Raw genomic sequence first — 20,781 nt, forward strand, 5'->3', positions numbered from 1 at the left:
CTTGGCTTCTGCTCTAGCCCTGTGTAAAGCCTATGGGTTCCTCTCTCACATCAATTTTTTATCTCATTCGGTTTTCATAAAGTTAATTGCAGTGAACATTTATTTTGTACCTAATGTACTTCCTGTGGTTGATGTAAAATAAAGATTTCCATGGTATGTTAGATGTACCTCTGTAGTGGCAGGTGAGGTGATTTAATTACTTTTTTGCATATGATGAGTGGATTTTTAAAAATCTTTTTTTCTCTTTAATGTACTAATACTTAATGCTTTCAAAACATATGTGACATATATGCAAGTTGTGAAGCAAAACAATAAAATGAATGCCTCTCAACCAACCACTCAATCCAAGAATCAAAATGACTGATTATGAATGTTATCATCCCCAGGGTGACTACTATTGGATTGTGTCATTCCTGTATTTTAAAAATAATTTTATCAAATATGTGTATATCCCTCAACAGTATATTGTGTGGTTTCTATTGTTTTTGAATTTTAAAAAAGGAATACTGGATACAGTTTATTAGGCTGGCTTATTTCACTCAGTGTTACGTTTTTGAAAGTCACTGATATTCAGATAGACATAAGTCATTAATTTTCATGGCTGTGTAATATTCTTCTGTTGGAGAATATAACACAGTGTATGCGTTCTTCTATTGATGAATATTTTGGTTGTTTCTAAATTTTGTTGTTTTGAAGAATCTTGTATATATCTTGTGGTATACAGTTGCAAGAACTTGGCTATTTTTCACACAGGGATATATGCCTTCCAGGGAAGTAATAAAGATTTTCTGAGGGGTATTTGGGCACAAGTGATATTAATGAATCAATCTGTAGATCATTAAATTCCACGTGTATCCTTTCCTAAAACTGGTAATGCCTGAAGTCTGTGATAGAAACTTCCTCTTGGTTCTACTTGCCCACCTCCCCCTTCAGAGTAGCATTTCTGCCTTAGGTTAGGAAGGCATACTGCCTACCTGCATGGAATCTTACCAGGGTAATGTCCCAATTGAAAAACTCTCCATGGAACAAAAGGATAATTTAAAATACACGCAGCTGTAGTGTTGGGGAACATTTCTTCTAATGCAGACACTTTCCATCTCCTCAAGAGCTGCATTTCCAATAAAGTGTAACTTTTATGTTTATTATCAGCATGTATAGGGCTTCCCAGGTGGTGCTAATGGTAAAGAACCTGTCTGCCAATGTGCCTCTTACACAGGTTCAAGCCTTGGATGGGGAATATCCTCTGGAGGAGGGCGTGGCAACCCACTCCAGTATTCTTGCCTGGAGAATCCCGTGGACAGAGGAGCCTGGCGGGCTACTGTCCATAGGGTCACAAAGAGTGGGACACAACTGAAGTGACTTAAGAGTGCACACACACACAAATCAGCATATATACTAGTTATCTTTTGATGAACTCTATGCTGTAATAATCACAACATTTTAAACCAGTGATATGTCAGTGTTATTTTAAAGTGTCACTGTGATACTCTAGCAATTCATCCTTTGCAATTAAACTTAGGACTGAAATTTTTCAGATGTCATTTTTAAGTATGAAGAGTGTGATCTTTAATAGCATTTATTGTGGTTTGTGAGTAAAAAGAATGTTGAAATACCACTGTGGTAAGCTATTTACTAGAAGTGGAATTGCTGGACTATGGGGTATGAATGTTCAACTATAAAATGATACCAAATTGTTTTCTGAAGTGGTTGTACCAGCTTATGCTTTGGTGAACTGTTTTGTCTGTTTATATACTTTGATTAGCATTGTTTTAAGAGTTATAGTTGATCTATATCCTTTGCAACACTTGTTACTTGTCAAACTTCTTAATATTTGCCAAATGGATATTAAATATGCATTGTGGTTTTAATGTGCATTTATTGATTGTTAATGACTTGGAACATCTTTTCCTTTGTCTGGGAACCATCTTTCTCCCTTTTGTTTACAAAAAGGAAATAGATCGTTCGCACACATGCAAACAAATACCTGGTCATATCTCTTACCCACTTTTCTGTTGGGTTCTCTTTTAAAACTGTAAGAGGTAACACCAATCGTTTATTGAGTATACACATTGTAAATATCTTACTCCAGTTTGTGGTCTGTCTTTTTGCACTTTATGGTGTATTTTTGTGAACAAAAGTTCTTAATTTTAATGTAATCTAATTGGAAATTTACCCTGCCCTGGGATCGTAAAGACGTTCTCCTGTGTTTCTCTCTAAAAATTTTGAAAGGATGCTTTTCACATTTAAGTTGGTAATCCATCTGGTACTGATTTTTGTATATGGTGTGAGTTAATGATCCACATTCATTTTTCCCTCCATGTGGCTCCAGTTGACCACATACCACGTATTGGATTGGCTCTCTGTTCACCAGTGATCTGCTGAACCACCTCTTTTACATGTTTAGTTTCTATATGCATGGATCTGTTTCTGACTCTCCTTTCTGTACCGCTTGTCCACCTGTCTGTCTGTTGATAGCACACTGTCATGATTATCAGTGCTGTAGTTTTACCTGGCATCTTGATGTCTGGGGGGCAGTGGAGTCTTAGCTGTGTTTGTAAGAATCGGCTTGTCGTGTGACAGAAAATGCTCTTTGGGCATGAATTGGAATGATTAAAATCAGTTTGTAGAGATTTGGAATCTTTAAGATTTTGAGATATGTATTTGCATTTATTTAGGTTTTTAATGACTTTTGGTACAGTTTCGTGAATTTTTCCTTACAGATCTAACAGTTTTTAAATGTTGATTCTGGTGTTTCTAGGAGTTTTGTTGCTGTTACAAATGGTGCTTTTTAGATTCTATTTCCTATTTATTGTTAATAGAAATTTATGGGTTTTTTACATTGATCTTTAGTCATCCACTTGATATACACTTAGTCTGATATATTTTCTATAATCCTTTTGGATTTTCTTTGTGGATAATTATATCACTTGCAAATAGTGACACATTTGGTTCTCCTTTCCAATTAGTTTTCCTTAATTTTTTTTTTCTTGTCTTATTATGCTGGCACACTTCTAGATCTGTTTGATGGATGTGATTATGGTTATTCATTAAAAGTGATTTATAGTGAGCATACGTGTGATTATAGTGAGAATATATGTTTTGTTCCTGATTTCAAAAAGACTGTTTTCCCCTTAAAAATGTTTGTTATGACTTTCTGTAGACACTCTTTACTAAGTTAGGGAAGTCGTCATTTGCCTATTTTGTCACATGCTTTTCTGCATCTGTTGACAGTATCCTGTGAATTTTCTCCTTTAATACATGAAGTGTAATAGTTCCAATTTATATATTTTAAAATTCTCAGTTCTCACTTACATTTGTTCCTAAGATAGACACAAGTTGACCTTGATGGGTTGTCTTTTTGTGAACTGGATGAAGTTTGCTAGTATTTTATTTAGGTTTTTGCATCTGTTTATGAATGAAATCACCTGTCATTTTTTTTATTGACTTATCTTGTCTGATTTTGGTGTTCAGGTTACACTGCTTTATGCCAGTTAGAGTGATTCATTTTTTTCTGTTCTCTGGACAGTTTGGATTGAAGTGATTTGTTTCTTAAAAGCTTGGTGGCATTTACCTGTGAGATCATTTGGATCTAATTTTTTGTGTGGAAGGATTGTAAATTGTTGATAAGTTAGTAGTAATTAGCAATTGAATAGTAATAGGACTTCATCTTTTTTGTTTCTTTTAGTGAGTTTTGTAAATTTTATTTATTTTTTAAATTAATTTTTTGTTGGAATATAGTTGATTTACAGTGTGGTAAATTTTAGAAATTTGTTCTTTGAACAAATTTTAGTTTATTTTCTTCAGGTTCATGGTACTGTCTTAATTCCCATTTTAATCTTTTATTTGTAATTATCTCCCGTTTCTCATATTGGATGTTATTTGTATGTGACTTTTTTCATTAATTTTGCCAAAAATTTGTCTATTTTATTAATCTTGGCAGAGGATGAATTTTTGGTCTATTAATACTTTGTTCTATTATATTTTTAGTTAATCTTTTTTTCCTTTATGATTTCCTTTTCCTTTTTTTAGTTTATTTATTTATTTTGAGCATGCAAATATTTATTGAATTGATACAATCCTCACCAGAGGCACACTTTATTTTTAATTGATGAAAATACAAAGATTTTTCTAAACTGTTGATAAAGAAAATTTTCTTTGAATTTATTCTTTATTATTTTCTAACCTAAACTGCATGATTAGCTTACTACTTTTCAGCCATTCCTGTTTTCTACTATGAGCATGTAAAGCCTTGTAATTCCTCAAAGTTCATTTTTGCTTTACACAATATGATTTAATTTATGCCACTTTGATTAACTTTTAAATTTAAATAAAATTAAAATTTGTTTTGATTTCTTCTTTGACTTACATGTTTGAGAGTTTTCTTTAAAATATGTGTTTTAAAATTTCCAAATTTTTCTTCATTTTCCTTTTTGTTGTTCATTTCTTAATTGTGTTGTCAGAGAATGTAGTGTGTATTTTTCTTAAAACATTTGTTTGTCTTTGCTTTATGGCTTTGTACATAGGGAATTATAATTGTTCTGTGTGTACTTGTGAAGAGACTATATTCCTCTAGTTGTTATGTATCTGTTAGACTAAAAATTGTGTTTCAGGTTGTCTATATTAATTTTCATTTGTTTGACCTAGCATGAGAGAAATGTGTTTCAATCTTCCACTGTTACCTTCTTACAGACTCTGTAGTTCTAACATGTTTTCTTCTAGGTATTTTGAGATTATTTTATCAGATACATGCAAGCTAAGCATTGTTTTCCTAGTGGGTTGAGGCTTTTCTGTTATGTTGTGGTTCTCCCTATGCCTAATTTTGTTTTTTTTTAATCTTAGGGTCTGTTTTGTCTGTCCCACCTATCTTTTGGTGGTAGTTTACATGGATTAACCTTTTTCTTCATTTTCCTGTCACTTTTTTTATGTCCTTAGATCTTAGGTGTCTCTTAAGAATGTATTACTAGATTTTTTTTTTTTAATATAGTCAGATAGTTTATGATTTTTAACTGGTGTTTTTAGAAGTTAGTTCAAGTCTCTTGGTGGTCAAGTCTTTTTTTTTAAATCTGAAATTAATTTTATTTTACCCTTGTTCTTGAGAGAGAATTTTGATAGGTATACAGTTTTTAGGTTGATGCTTTGCTTTCTGTTCATGTGTAAAGATGTTATTCTACTTGGAAAGTCTGCTACCAGTTTTATTTATGGTAATTTGAAGAAAATATTATTTTTCTTCTCACTTCATTGGATTTTCTGTCTTTGGCATTACACCTTTACTTCTGAGTCTAAATAGTGATTACTTTTTATTTATCCTATTTTGGATACATGTGTTTCCTGATTCAGAATTCTGTCTTTCCTGAAGTCTAGAAGATTCTGAGCCATGTATTCTTTAAACATTTTCTCTTTGATTTTATTTACTTTCTCCTTCCAAAGATTTAAGCGGATGTATGTATGTATGTATGTGTTTCCAGATCACTTATTTTTCACCTTTTATATTTTTAACTTCTTTGTGTCTTTGCCAGAACTTAAAATGTTGGATAATTTCATCAGGCACATGTTCTCTTTCGTCAGTTTTCTTGACGGTGCCTAATCATCTCTTTGATCCATCTGTTTTATTTATTTTTAACGACTATATTTTTAATTTCTAAAAGTGTCACTCCATTCTTTTTAGCTATACCCAGTCATTTTTTTTAGTCTCCTGTTGCTTGCTCAATTTTTGGAATCTGTAGATATTCTGTAGACTGGCGACTCCCATGTCTGATGTTATTAGGGATCTAAATTTATTGCTTGTTTTTTCTGTTCTCTCCCTCATGGTGGGTTGTCACCTCCTCTGCTTGGAGATTTTCAGTTATGAACTCTTCCTTGAGTGCTCTTTCTCTGTGGGAATTCTGAGAGTCTGAGTTGGGGTACTCTCCTTCTGATAGGGCTTGTGTCAGCGTTGGCTGTGAGCTGTCCGTGGGACCCCCTTTTAGCTCTCTCACTTTGCTCCTGGCCCATGGCTCCGTGTCCCGTGTCATTGTTGTCATCTTGACTGTCAGGTTTAGTTTCTAGAGAGAGGTTTGTTGCTTTGGGGGAAAAAAGTGACTTTAAATGTTCCCTATTTCTGTGAGCTCAGTAACATTTTAAAAAAAATCTAGCATCCACTTTGTTTTGCAGTCGTGAAATGCCCCGTTGGTTCATCATAACTGATGGGATCAAAAGTCCTTGACACTAGTGTTAAATTTTTGTAGTATGTTCATTTTAGTTTGTATCAGGAAAAAAATTCTGTCCTACCAAACATAAGATTTCTTGGTGATAACAAATTTTCTATTAAAACATATCTAAGTTGAAAGTTGAGTTACTCTAAAGCGAAATATTAAACAGGCAACAGCACAGTTGGCAGGTGGATTCGGCAGCGCGTTCGACTCTGGGGCGTGTGAGTCAAAGCTGTGGACAACACTGAGGTAGGGAATGAGGATGCATAGGGCACAATACACCGTCTAGACCCAGAGTGAACCTGCAGAGAGAGATTGTCAGTGACTGACCTGGGAACATTGCTATCAAAATGATGTGAGCAGACTGTTCAGGGCTTACAGAGAAGAGGTGTGAAAATAAACTTGGTGGTCATGAGAAGTTCAGAAAATGCTTCCTAGAATCGAGTACTAAGGACTGGTAGGCATTCTGGTTGCAGATGAGGTTTGTTTAGAAATGATAGGCAGCTGGGTAGGACTGACTTCTACGTTATGTCATGGAGTGACGAGAGAAATGCAGGAACAGAACCACAAAAGGTCTTCTCTGCTGTAGTAGGGAGTATGGTCTTTATTCTGAAGATAAGGAGAAGCTACTGAATTAAGTATGAAATGTTATGATCAGAGTTTTAGGGGATGCCAAGATTGAAGGCAAGTCACCAGTTAGGTGGCTGCTTGTTCAAGTAGTTCAGAGAAGAAGAAATGAAGCTGCAGCCAGGGCAGTGGCCCCGGGTGTGGAGAGTTGTACGCGTAGTAATTTGGGTTTCCTGGAGGAGTTGGAATGATAGGACTTGGTGGTCACTTTGGTTAGGAACGTTGAAGGAGACTGGGGAGTCCAGATTTGGGTAACCAGGTTTGGATAACCAGCTCGCATGTAGAGCAGTTTACTGGTAACATACAGAGAGAGGAAAGAACTTGGTTTCATTTGTTCTTGAGGAAAAGGATGTTTGATTTTGAACTCACTGAATCTGAGAGGCTTGTGGGACATGTTGGTTAAGATCCAGTAGCGGTTGACAGGGAGAGTCTAGAAGTCTATGAGTTGTAACCCAGACTGGAGAGATTTGAGAGTCTTAAACACATTTTTAGTCATGGTTTGTTACAGAGGGTTATGAGACAATTTAAAGTAGTACATAGATAAAAAGTTTTTAATAGGAATTTATGCTAATGTGTCTGAAAAACATAAGCTGTACTTCAAACTTATAATATCATGGATGTTATCACGTAGGCCAAGTGAGCTCAATAAAAAAGAAACACTAAGAAAATAAAATACATGTGACCTGTGGAAATGGCAAAAATTGTGGTGAAGCTGTGCACATAATGAAAGTTCAGAAAGCGCTGTTGTGAGCCATGGGTGTGGAGAGAGTGAGCGTGAGAAGAAGAGAGAGTTGACCTTTGGGTGGCGGGGAATGGAGAAGAAGCACCCCTGGAGACTGAGGAAGAGCAGCCAGAAGAATAGGAGGAGGACCAGGAGAAGATGGTCTTTGGAGCCCAGATGAAGAGTTCTGAGGAGGAGGAAGTGGTCCACAGCGTCAAGTAAGTTGTAAGCTGAAAAGTGCTTTTGGACGTAGCTATTAAGGGAGACCATTTAGTTGGAGGCATCCAAATAATGGATTAAAAAATACTCATCTAGTATGTTAGTCATAGCTGATGTTCATAGCATTTCCTATACGTCACGTGCTAGTCAACGCACTTGACATGTGTTAACTGATTAATCAAATAGGTAGTATTGCTGTCCTCACTTAATAAATGAGGAAACAGACATCTCAGGAGGTTAAGTAACTCGTCCCAGATCATACACTTAGGAAATGGAAGAGCCAGGATTCAAGCCCAGGCAGCCTGGTTCCAGAGTCCATGCTGTTAACCACTATGCCGCATTGCCTCTCTGGTTAAAACAGAATAGAAAATAAAAATAACACCAATGCCATCGCATTACAATGTGGTTGGTGTAGGGCATGGTATCGGTGAGTTATGTGAGGCTGTGAATGACCAGCATGGTGTCACAGTGGCTCAGTCTGCCATGTATGAGCACGTTAATTGTATCCGATGGCATGATGGTGATGTGTGGGCTGTGACAGACAGTTCTTGGCTCTTTTTGTATTTATATACAAAAAACACTTGTTAAGAAAAATGAGTTTAAAAGTGTATGTATTTCCCAGAATAGCATATGTCCCATATCATGTGCCATACTTTGGGTGCTAAAATGACTTTTTATTTTTTCCAGTCATTGTTTACTTTTGGAGTTAAATTCTCTAAATGGGAAATACTGGTCAACCAGAACAGGTCAGGAGGTTCCAGACATTGTAGTTATCCAGTCTACTGGAAAAGATCAGTAACGACTCACTAAAGCGCTTCCCTTGAATGGTGGAAGTGGAAGCCCAACAGTAGGAAACTGAAAATGAAGGAGGATGGAGGATTTGAACGGGAGGAAAAAGCATTCTCGATGACGGTGACGAACGTCTGTGGTAGGAGACCGGGGAGACCTGAGCCGTGATGACTCCTGGCTGTGGTCAGCCAGGAGCTGATCAGAGTTACAGATAGAAACACTGGTTTAGACCTGGGCAGTGAGCCAAGATGTGGCCTTGTGAACGAAGAGCTTAGGTGAGGAGGGCGGCAAAGTGCACTTTAGTTGAGGAGGTGGTCGCACTGCAAGGGTTGGGTCCTGAAGGGCTGTCCCTGCCCACCTTAGTGTGACTGGAGTGATGCCCGGAGGAGAGAGCGGAGCACCGTGAACTAGTTACCGGTGTCCTTTAACATGACAACAGCCAGGAGACAGCCAGACGGCCATGACAAGGAGACGCAGACCTGGTGAAATACAGTGTTTGAGAGGAGACTGTGGAATCTGAAGACCTAGATTTGAATCCCCCCAAGCTTGGTAATCTTGGGCAGATTAGTTTTGCCGTGAATGTTTTTATCTGCACAGTGACGATGGTGATATTTGTACCTGCGGAGAGTTGCTGTGAGTATTGATGAGACGGTGCGTGCAAAATGCTTGGCACGTCATGTGATAAATGGTACCAACAGTTTGCTACAAAGGTGGTTATTGTTCTTCACTTCTGATATTGTGAGGTGGTTGTACAGCAAGTGGAACATGAGAAGGATTAATTAAAGAAACCGATGTGTTTTCCAAGGCCTGATGGTGATCTTGCTTAGGAAAAAAGAAACTTGGTTTATCCTAACAATAGTAGGATAGTAGTGGTGAAGTAAAAAGGCTTAAAAAGCGTTGTTAATGATTGGTGCTGGTGATGCTAGGAAAGGAAAGTCATTCCTTGGAGAAGAGTTAGAAGTAATAAAATACTGAGTTCTTTTCAGTGATAGCTAGGTTTTGTACCTGTTCTCTGACAGCTATACCTTTTTATGACTGAACTTTCTTCAGGAAAAAAAAACTTGAGTCTGCAACTCCAGCCCCCTGTTCCCCCATTGAAATAGTTATTTTAAAAATGTGGTTGTTGGTAACCTGAGGGTTTTGCCCACTGTTGCAGTCTAGCAGTGCTGACCTGTGTTGCAGTAGTTGAGAGAATTAGGAGCAGCGAGTGCTGGGAAGGTCTGGATGCAGCTGTAGGAATTAAGAGGTGGGCACGCTCTCCATGTACCGCTTCAGCTCTGCCCCTGTGCCCAGGAAAGAAACACACAGTGTGGTCTGGTTAGGAAACCTTTCTTTCAGTGGATCAAAATTTAGTTCTAGCCAGGAGGTGGAGAATGTGGCAGACTTCATGTATGATGAAATGGTGTATTTCACAGATGCAGTAAAAGCAGATTGAGTTAAAGGGCAATGGTGGAAAGATGTCTTTTGTTCACTTATCGAACTTAGGGCTTAGCACATGCGAGCATACAAAGATGAAATAAGCTGCCCTTAATTTTCTTCCATGTAAAGGAGATATGTAAACAGTTAAATTCAGAGATGATGACTGTTTGAACCTAAAGAAAAGAAATAGATTAAACTGATGCTTGAAGAGAGTCAGGGGAGAGACTAGCAAATGAGGATGAGAATCTTCCAGAGCTCAATGTTCTCATCAGAGTTGCTTCCTGGGGGCATAAGTTCCAAGTATTTATCAAACATACCATAGAAGCTAGGAAAACTGCTTCTCATATCATCTCAAATAATTTCATTGTTGATTTGAGTTTGTGTTGTGTCCTTAGGGTGGTGTACCATGGACGATTTTGCCCTGGGAGATTTTGCTGTAGCAGATTATGCCTTGTTAGAAGATTGCCCTTATGTGGACGATTGTGGCTTTGCCCCTGAGTTTATGTCCAGTGATTATGTTCGTGTGACTCAGCTTTACTGTGATGGAGCAGTAAGTAGATTTCTTAACTTTTTTTTCTTGGCCGTACCTCACCACATGCCGGATCTTAGTTCCCTGACCGGGGATTGAACATATGATCTCTGCATTGGATGTACAGTCTTAACCAATGGACTGTCAGGGAAGTTCTCTTAACTTTTTGTTTTTAATATGCTGTCTTCTTAAAGGTTTTTTTTTTAATTGAGATATAATTAGTTTCAGATGTACAACATAATGATTCAACGTATGTATATATTGTGAAATCAACATAGTAAGTCCAGTTAACGTCCATCACTACACAGTTATACATTTTTTTTCTTCTTGTGAGAACCTTAAAGATTTCGTGTGCTACTTGAAATTTTACAGGGAGTTATGTATAGTTTTTGCAGAGGTCATTTCAGACAGGAGAGTAGGCAGTACCTCACCAGGGAGCATGTGCAGTGCTGCTGAAAGCTTGTTTTCTGACTGGAGGTGAGCAAGGCTCTCGGGAGACCCATAGAAAGAGACTGGGGGAAACCCTGTGAAAAAAGGCTGAAAGACACACTGGTTGAAGATGTGTTCAAAGTGTGTAAGTAAATGTACCGAAAGAGTTTAGTTTAGTACTGATTACCCTTACATCAAGAACTGGGGACTGCCTGGTGGTCCAGTGGTTAAGAGTCCACTTGCCAGTGCAGGGGACATGGGTTCAATCCCTGTTCCAGGAAGATCTCACCTGCTGTGAAGCAGTTAAGCCCGCATGCCGTAACTACCGAAGCCTGGGCACCCTAGAGCCTGTGCTCTGCAAGAGGAGCCACTGCGAAGAAAAATCCGTGCACCGCAACTAGAGAAAAGTATGCGTGCAGCAGTGGAGACCCAGTGCAACCAAAAGTAAATAAATAAACCTAAAAAAACTAAGAACTGTGCTTCTGCATTTTACCAGATACAAATCAAAAGAATTCTTTTCCTTTTTTAGGGTAGACAGTATAAAGATTATACCCAAACTGAGGGAAACTTAGGTGAGTACATCAATATTTTAATTTTGTTGAAAAACCTTCTGCAGGATGTTCATGCATTCATATCAACATAATAGACATATATCTTTAAGAGAATCTATTCTTCGCTGTTCTTTTTCACTAGAAATTAAAAAAACCTTTGTTAAATAATTTTAGCTAACATTTAGATATTCCTAACATCCGACAGATTCAGATATTTTATCCATTCATTTCTTACCTTTCCGTATCCATTTTTGTCTTCTCCCTTAACAGTGTTGATTCATTCCAAAACGAGGCACACAATATTAATTTAAAACTTTTTTTTTTGGTTAAGAATTTGACATCTGCACTATGTGGTGCAGTAAACCTGTTTCTGTCCTGCAAGATTACTGTGATGCCATTAAAGTTCATATCTTCTGGCCACTTCTGTTTCAACGTCAGCAGAGCTCTGTAATAAGACGGATGCACTCCTGTGTAAGGATCAGGTGAGTTACTGTCTGTTAAACCATTATGTATGAACAGTGGTAAGCGTGTTGCCTTACCACTGAGGGATGCCAAGTACAATGGAAGGCTTATGTCTCATTCTTATATACTGTTCAACTCTACTTTTGTTTAATAGAGTGGAAAAAGTTAATATTTGGATTTGAATATGAATGAATAATCTTGGTGACATAATTGAAGAGCATTAGATTAAGGAAGAAATAATATACTTGTTTATAAATATAAGCATTATAGTATAGAAGAAAGAAAAAGGTGTAATATTTTGTCTGCTTAATAAATAGCTTGTTATTACCTAGAGGAAATAAACAGAATTTTTATTCCAATAGTTTAAATTGAGGTAAAACATACAGTCAATCAAGTGTAAATTTTAATGAATTTTTATATATGAAAACATAATCTTTTTTTTTATTCATTTATTTTAGTTGGAGGCTACTTTACAATATTGTAGTGGTTTTTGCCATACAATGACATGAACATAATCTTTTAAAAAATAAATTTCTCTTTAAGCGATTCTCATGCTTGTGAGATAAGTTTGAAGAAATTACAGCATCTTGAGCTGATGGAAGATATTGTGGATTTGGCAAAGAAAGTTGTGGTAAGTGATAGAATGTATATCCCACCCCCCATTTCAAGAATATAAATATTTATATGGTATCAGGCCCATGCTACTAATTTATAGTGACTAACAGGAATGGTTAGTTTTGGTTAACCTGAGCTTACTTTGCCAACAAAGGTCCCTATAGTCAAAGCTATGGTTTTTCCAGTAGTCATGTATGAATGTGAGAGTTGGACCATAAAGAAAGTTGAGCACTGAAGAATTGATGCTTTTGAACTATGGTGTTGGAGAAGACTCTTGCAAGTCCCTTGGACTGCAAGGAGATCAAACCAGTCATTCCTAAAGGAAATCAGTCCTGAATATTCATTGGAAAGACTGATGCTGAAGCTCCAATACTTTGGCCACCTGCTGCAAAGAACTGACTCACTGGAAAAGACCCTGATGCTGGGGAAGATTGAAGGCAGGAGGAGAAGGGGACAACAGAGGATGAGATGGTTGGATGGCATCATCGACTCAATGGACATGAGTTTGAGCAAACTCCGGGAGTTCGTGATGGACAGGGAAGCCTGAGTACAGTCCAGGAGGTGGCAAGGAGTCAGACACAACTGAATGACTGTCGGGAGAAATATCAATAAACTCAGATATGCAGATGACATCACCGTTATGGCAGAAAGTGAAGAAGAACTAAAGAGCCTCTTGATGAAAGTGAGAGAGGAGAGTGAAAAAGTTGGCTTAAAGCTCAACATTCAGAAAACTAAGATCATGGCATCCAGTCCCATCACTTCATGGCAAATAGATGGGGAAACAGTGGAAACAGTGGCTGACTTTATTTTTCTGGGCTCCAAAATCACTGCAGATGGTGACTGCAGCCATGAACTTAAAAGATGTTTACTCCTTGAAAGGAAAGTTATGACGAACCTAGATATAGATAGCATATTAAAAAGCGGAGACATTACTTTGCGAACAAAGGTCCGTCTAGTCAAGGCTATGGTTTTTCCAGTAGTCATGTATGGATGTGAGAGTTGGACTATAAAGAATGCTGAGTGCCGAAGAATTGGTGCTTTTGAATTGTGTTGGAGAAGACTCTTGAGAGTCCCTTGGACTGCAAGGAGATCTAACCAGTCCATCCTAAAGGAGATCAGTCCTGGGTGTTCATTGATAGGACTGATTTTAAAGCTGAAACTCCAATACTTTGGCCACCTGATGCGAAGAGGTGACTCATTTGAAAAGACCCTGATGCTGGGAAAGATTGAGGGCAGGAGGAGAAGGGGATGACAAAGATTGAGATGGTTGGATGGCATCACCGACTCAATGGACATGGGTTTGGGTGGACTCTGGCAGTTGGTGATGGACAGGGAGGCCTGGTGTGCTGCGGTTCATGGGATCGCAAAGAGTCGGACACGACCGAGCGACTGTACTGAACTGAATATCCACAAAATTGGTCTCTGAAGTTGAAGCCTGATCATTTTTAGTTTTGGATGATTCTGATCTATTTCAGAGTTTACATACCACTGCTTTAAGACATAACCTTTCTGCCATTTTTTCAAGTTATCTACTTACATAGAAATATATTTAGAGAATCTTTGACCCTTTTTCAATGAAAGGAAATAATAATAATAGCTGCCATGTATGGGCTACCAGGTGACTGCAGCCACAAACTTAAAAGACGCTTGCTCCTTTTAAGAATAGCTATGACATACTTAGTGTATTAAAAAGCAGAGACATCACTTTGCTACTAACAAAGGTCCATACAGTCAAAGCTGTGGTTTTTCCAGTTGTCATGTACAGATGTGGAAGTTGGACCATAAAGAAGACTGAGTGCCGAAGAACTGATGCTTTCAAACTGTGGTGCTGGAGAAGACTCTTGAGAGTCCCTTGGACTGCAAGGAGATCCAACCAGTCCATCCTAAAGGAAATCAATCCTGAATATTCATTGTAAGGACTGGTGCTGAAGCTGAAGCTCTGGTATTTGGCCACCTGATGCGAAGAACTGACTCAGTGGAAAAGACCCTGATGCTGGGAAAGATTGAGGGCAAGAAGAGAAGGGGACGACAGAGGATGAGTAGGTTGGATGGTATCACTCATTCAGTGGACATGAGTCTAAACAAACTCTGGGAGATAGCGAAGGACAGGGAAGCCTGGCGTGAGGCAGTTCATGAAGGTTCCAAAGAGTCGGACACGACTGAGCTACTAAGCAGAGCACAACACAACCTGAGCTTATTGTGCTGTGCATGAGTTCATGCTGTGCATTTCAGAGGTTAGGTAGATGGCCGTTTTCATGGTTCTGACGTGACATGATGAGAACCAGGCTGGCTCCATATCTTTAAAGAATAGAAATTAAAATTGTCACAAATGGAAATGTGCTGCTGGTTCACAGAAACCTTTGTCGTAAGTTTTAAAAGAGACAGGTTCTTTCTTGTAACATAAAGTCATGTCACTGTCACCACCACCACAATAAATATTTTTTCTTTGGGATAAACTTTATCATGTCAGATTTGAGGAGTTATGTGTGTACTATGCTGAAAGGTTTTTTTTTCCTTGAAAGCCATTTAATAATTTTTCTTATTTCATTTGGTTATAGGTCCAAGTGTTTTTCTTGCAAATTCTGATTGCAAACTTAAATTTAGAAAGGGCATTCTGATATTTATTTCCTATAGATAATCCTTTGCAATAATTTATATAAGCCAATGAATTTTATAAAAAGGTTTTTAGGTGTAATGAACTTTAAAATCAGTACATCTAAAAGTTAACACTAAATCATTGTATTATTAGAACCCTGTGTAAGACTATTTCTAACTTGATTCAGGGTCCTTAAGAGGCCGCTTGGGCATGATATTGCTCTGGGAAGTGGACTACTGTGTACATACGGTGGTTTTTAGTTGTTCAGTTGTGTCCAACTCTTTGCGACCCCATGGACTGTAGCCCACCAGGCTTCTCTGTCCATGGGATTTCTCAGGCAAGAATACTGGAGTGGGTTGCCATTTCCTTCTCCAGGGGATCTGCCCAACTCAGGGATCTCCTGCTTGGCAGGTGGATTGTCTACCACTGAGCCACCTGGGAAGCCCTGTACATACAGTATGGAGCCCTGTACATACAGTAGTATTCCTAAAATGTAGAATTTTTTTATTCACTAGAAAATTAAAGTATAATTGGCCAAATAAAAAAATGTTGTTTTCTGTTTTGCAGAATGATACATTCTTTATCGGAGGCTTATTGAGAATTGGCTATAAAATAGAGAATGTAAGTGTCAACATGAGAATCCAGCACTGTGAATAAGTGGCAGTTATTCATATGTAGCATTTAGTCATATAGATTTCTATATTTTGCCTAAGTAGTCTCCTTATTTGGGTGGTTTGTATCATTTTCATTTTTTCCCCCATGTATGCAATGTAATTTGAGGTTTGTTTTTTTTTTTGCTATTTGCTTGTTTTTTATTTACCTGGCATATATTCTCTCCCAGATGAAATTATTAGGTTCCTGGTGTGAACATTTTTTGGTATACGAGTACTGGATAATCTCACTTTGTGGGATCTAGTTGCTCAGCCAGGGATTGAACCTGGACCCTCATCAGTGAGGCTGCAGAGTCCTAACCACTGGACTGCCAGGGAATTTCTGACAGATAAATGTTTCCCTTAAGCCTCACACCAGCATTGATAACTCTGCTATTTCTGAAGTCTTTTCAGACTTTAGAAGTATGATAACATTTCTGTGAACCCGTGACCCTTGATGAAGGTCATTGCACTGAATGCTCATTTGTCCAGCCGTGCACTCCTCTTGTTGTGTATATGCTTATTCTTCTCTCTGCCACAGACCATTTAAAATACATAGTACCTTTTGTTAACCTTAATCTGTACCTTTAATTTTGAGGTAAGGATGGAAGTCCTAGTTTAGATGAGACCTGAGGACCCTCGTTCACCTTTGTTATTGTACTCTCCTGCTCCCCAGGGCAGCCTCTGGCCAGGTTGTAGACCTTAGCTTCCTGTTCTGTAATCACTGCAGCAGCATTTTGAGCTCTGAGGGTGGCCTGAGGTTCCCTGAACATGTAGCATATGTGAGACTGTGGTCTCTGTTAACTTGTGCGTTGGGGTCTAGCTATTCTAGGTTGCATGCCAGAGTAATGAAAATATGAAGTTTTCCAAGTTTTTATTAAGAATCTGAAATGCTATATAAGAGAAATTTATAATGCCACACGTTAACTTATAATTAATACAGAAATCACATTTTCACCCCTCTTTTTGAAACAGAAAATCTTGGCAATGGAAGAAGCTTTGAATTGGGTGAAATACACAGGCGATGTAACAATTTTATCTAAATTAGGAACAGTTGACAATTGTTGGCGTATGTTAAGTATTTTCTTTACTGAATGTAAGTATAAATGCTTTAAATTGTTACTTGACTTAGCTTTATAAAGGTATTATTTTGGAAAGTATAGCTATGTGATTTCATGTTTATCTTAGGATTTTTAAAAGTGTTTTTTCTCTTGTGCATAATAGAAAAGACTGAATAAGAGAACTTTCACCCTGTAGTTAATTTTATTCTGTATTTCCTGTATTGATTATTTGTGTGACTATATATTTTTTCAACATCCTACCAAATGGATGCCATGAATTCACATATATAATACCCAGAGAAAGAGTCCACACTGGGGTTTGTGTATTCTCATTCATAAGAGAAATAAGTAACTGAGCTAAGACCATAATTTTCATTTTTCTGATGAATCTGTTACTTTTATGTATGATGAAACTGCCTTATATATTTTTTACCTTGTGAAATATTTTTCTCTAAAGCATTTGAATGTTAGTAGTGTTTTTATAGGGATCTTGAAACAGGAAGTATTTGACTCTTTAGTTGATGGTGACTGATTATTTGCCATTGCCATTTAGTAGAGGGCATACTTTGTACTCTTGACCTGGGTGTTAGAAATTAAGCTTAAATATGAAGACGGGTTTCAGTTCAGTTGCTCAGTCGTGTCCGACTCTTTGCGACCCCATGAACCGCAGCACACCAGGCCTCCCTGTCCATCACCAACTCCTGGATTCCACCCAAACCCATGTCCATTGAGTCGGTGATGCCATCCAACCGTCTCATCCTCTGTCATCCCCTTCTCCTCCTGCCTTCAGTCTTTCCCAGCATCAGGGTCTTTTCCTGATATTTATTAGATGCTGGGCTGTACTACATGAGTAGAGGTGGTTCTCTTTGTTGTTTTGGAAGCCTTTAATTATAGGCTAGATTTTATGGTGAAATTAGAGGACCAGTATCATGTACTGGGCATCTGTGTGGGCTTGTTTCTGACTCTTTCTGTGTTCTCTCTTCTATAATAGTCCTGCAAGGTAGCTGCTGTGATCCTATTTTAGAAATGAGCAAACTTTGAGAGGTTAAATGATACTTATTTCGTCTGTTAAGTAGTAGAACCTAGATAAGAAGTTAGGTCTCTCTGATCCCAAAGTTCAGGTTTTTGTTCTATAATCTTATTCTGTCCTCATCATCTTCTGAAGTTCTTCAGTGTTAAATTTTAGGTACTACTTTTGTCTTGGAAATGAATATGTTTGGCTGGAGGCATAACTATAGTTTTGTTGCAATAAAATTATTATTTACCACTTATTAATACAATCTTTTTTATAAAACAGCTTAAAATATAGAAAATGAGGTCTGATAAACTTTTAACATAAATTTTTGTTATTACCTGCTCCATTTGAATTAGTTTATTATATTTTTATGAGAATGTTTCAAAAAACGTCTGATTTTGACTTGAGAGTTATAATTTGAAATAAGACATTTTAAATTCTCTTTTTATACTAAATATATTTTAGAAAGTAGTTTTCCAGGTTTTTGTTTTCAGAAATTTTACTTGAACTTTGTGCCAGGTACACTGTAGCTCAGTGTTATTAAATTGACTTGAGTAATTATGAGGCCTGATTGGAATGTTATGACAGAGCACTGTTAACTGGTTAGAACTAGAGTAGTGATAAGCTAGAAATAAGACCAATTAGATTCATGGCAGCAATGAATCTAATGTTTTCTGAAACATTTTCTCAGTTGTTTAACTTTACAGACTCACCTACCTAGCCTAAGAGTGAGAACATTAACAATACCAATTTTTTTTTTTTTAATAAATTTTTTCTCACTCTCTCCTAAAAATAACATTTAGACAAGTATCACATAACTAAAGTTGTAACAGAAAACTGCAGTTTGCTTGAAGAATTTAAAACTCAAAGTTGTGCGGAGTGTCTAGAGGTGAGAATAAATATTTATTTGTAAGTATATTTTGAGATTTGCTTGTTAGAAGTTTTATTAATATTCAGGGGAAAGTTCAGTATTGGCTCAGATGGTAAAGAATCCGCCTGCAATGTGGGAGACCTGGGTTGGGAAGATTTCCCTGGAGGAGGGCATGAGAACCCATTCCAGTATTCTTGCCTGGAGAATCCCCATGGTCAAGAGGAGCCTGGCGGGCTACAGTCCTCAGGGTCGCAAAGAGTTGGATACGACTGAGAGACTAAGCACACAGCACATCTGAATATAAGAACTACTGTAGAATTTGATAACATATTTGAGAGAAATTTTTTAATAAATTTTGATTGGAATTGGTTTTGGAAGAGGAAGACATCGTGATCAGAATTTTAACATTTTTTTAATTTTAATTTATTTATTTTAGGCTGCACTGGTTGCTGCATGGGCTTTCTATGGTTGTGGCGAGCGGGCTTCTCATTGCATACCACAGGCTTCAGTGACTGAAGCACACAGAGGTTGTGCAGGCTTCAGTAGTTGCCGCGGGTGGACTTCAGTAGTTGTGGTTCACGGGCTCTGGAGCACAGCCTCAGCCGTTGTGGCGCACGGGCTTGGTTGCCCGTAGGCACACGGCATCTTCCCAGACCAGAAACTAACCAGTGTCCCCTGCATTGGGAGGCGGTTTCCCAACCTCTGGACAACCAGAGAAGTCCCAGAATTTCATGTTAAAGATTTTAAAAGAGTTAATTGAAAATTGAAGCTTGATTTTTTTTAAAAATTTAATTTAAAAGGCTTTAATTAATTGAGAGAGTATGATTTTCTTTGGGACCAGCTTTATTGACATGTAATTCATATATCATACAATTTACTCATAGGAAATAAGATTTTAACAACTAAATTTTTAGAAAAGGATTTAGAAAATTATTTTTCTATTTAATTCTCTAGCTAAAGTCATTGATATAATCCAGTAAATAATAGTTTGTTTATTTTGAAAATTTGAATGTTTGAGTTGAAGTTTTAGTTACAGCTATTGCATATTTCATTTCATGCCTTTTTTTCCTGTGTTTTGTTTTTATTTCATCTTTGCTAACTTTGTCACCTCATTTTTTGAGGGCCAATTAGTCTAATCAACATTTCGTATATATTATTGATGTATATATTTTTTAAGCACTCAGATTTATTGAATAGTATCACATTTTCTAGCCTAAAATTAAAATTCTGCCTTCAATCTATTTTTTCCTGCTATGCAGGCGTAATGTATATTTAAAAGTGGACCTGCCAAATATGATACACAGGGGATTGATTGTTCATATTATTCATAATGTGGTGGTTTTGTTTACTTTTTAATATTCCTTTTAACAAAGTTAGCGCTGAGTCATTAGAGACAGGCTTCTTTAAATGTGTATGCCAAAATATTGGGTATTGAATTCTCATTTTGTACATAAGTAATCCCCCAGATTATTTTTTATATCTAAGATAAAAACCCAGAAGCATTTTCTCTAGGTTTTCGGGTTCCTGATTCTTTTTGAATGTAATTGATGAATCTTCTTTTACTTTGATTTCTCAGCAAGGAGAACTAATGAAAATGAAAGGAAATGAAGAGTTTTCCAAAGAAAGATATGATATAGCTATTATCTATTACACCAGAGCCATTGAATGTAGGTAAGAGCAAAATGAAATACTGAGACCCTTTTTGTGTGGCAGATCACATTAGAATGCTAGTCAGTATGAAAGAAACACAAGATGAGGATTTGGAGAGTATCTTCAGTTTGCTGTGCAGAATATGTTTTCTCACCACCCATAGGTATAAGAAACATGAGATGAACTGAATAGATGGACTTAAGTTATATAACTTAAGCCCGTTAGGCAAAATTGTGAATTTGCTTCTCTCCTGCCCCAGTTTGTTCCCAAGCTTTCCAGTACAGAGTCATCTATTTTTTCTTGGACTCATTTTCCCTTCTTCTAATTCCTTCCAAATTATTGACTGATAAAAAAGAATTAGTTACTAATTCTTTACTAATTAGTTACTA

General features: G+C 37.3%; 1 protein-coding gene across 25 annotated transcripts in view; it reads left to right on the top strand.

The window, feature by feature from the left end:
* The window catches only part of TTC3 (tetratricopeptide repeat domain 3), a 121,541-nt gene that overhangs the window by 2,685 nt on the left and 98,075 nt on the right, over window positions 1–20,781 (top strand). For 8 of the 25 annotated variants that reach the window (XM_081573095.1, XM_081573097.1, XM_081573096.1 and 5 more), the window contains exons 2-9: window positions 10,359–10,513; window positions 11,451–11,493; window positions 11,804–11,954; window positions 12,478–12,565; window positions 15,713–15,766; window positions 16,771–16,891; window positions 18,675–18,760; window positions 20,319–20,413. The exons of 3 other annotated variants lie outside the window; for them this stretch is intronic. In XM_081573095.1, coding sequence (XP_081429221.1) covers window positions 10,370–10,513; window positions 11,451–11,493; window positions 11,804–11,954; window positions 12,478–12,565; window positions 15,713–15,766; window positions 16,771–16,891; window positions 18,675–18,760; window positions 20,319–20,413 — 782 coding nt within the window. In that variant the 5' untranslated portion in view covers window positions 10,359–10,369. Of the gene's footprint in view, window positions 1–7,446; window positions 7,755–10,358; window positions 10,514–11,199; window positions 11,366–11,450; window positions 11,494–11,803; window positions 11,955–12,477; window positions 12,566–15,712; window positions 15,767–16,770; window positions 16,892–18,674; window positions 18,761–20,318; window positions 20,414–20,781 lie in introns of all 25 variants that reach the window. 14 more of the 25 variants (XM_081573107.1, XM_081573116.1, XM_081573113.1 and 11 more) reach the window with 4 other exon arrangements.

Source organism: Giraffa tippelskirchi, chromosome 2 (assembly GCF_054371585.1).
Source record: "Giraffa tippelskirchi isolate mGirTip1 chromosome 2, T2T-mGirTip1v1.2.pri, whole genome shotgun sequence".
Classification (NCBI taxonomy): domain Eukaryota; kingdom Metazoa; phylum Chordata; class Mammalia; order Artiodactyla; family Giraffidae; genus Giraffa; species Giraffa tippelskirchi.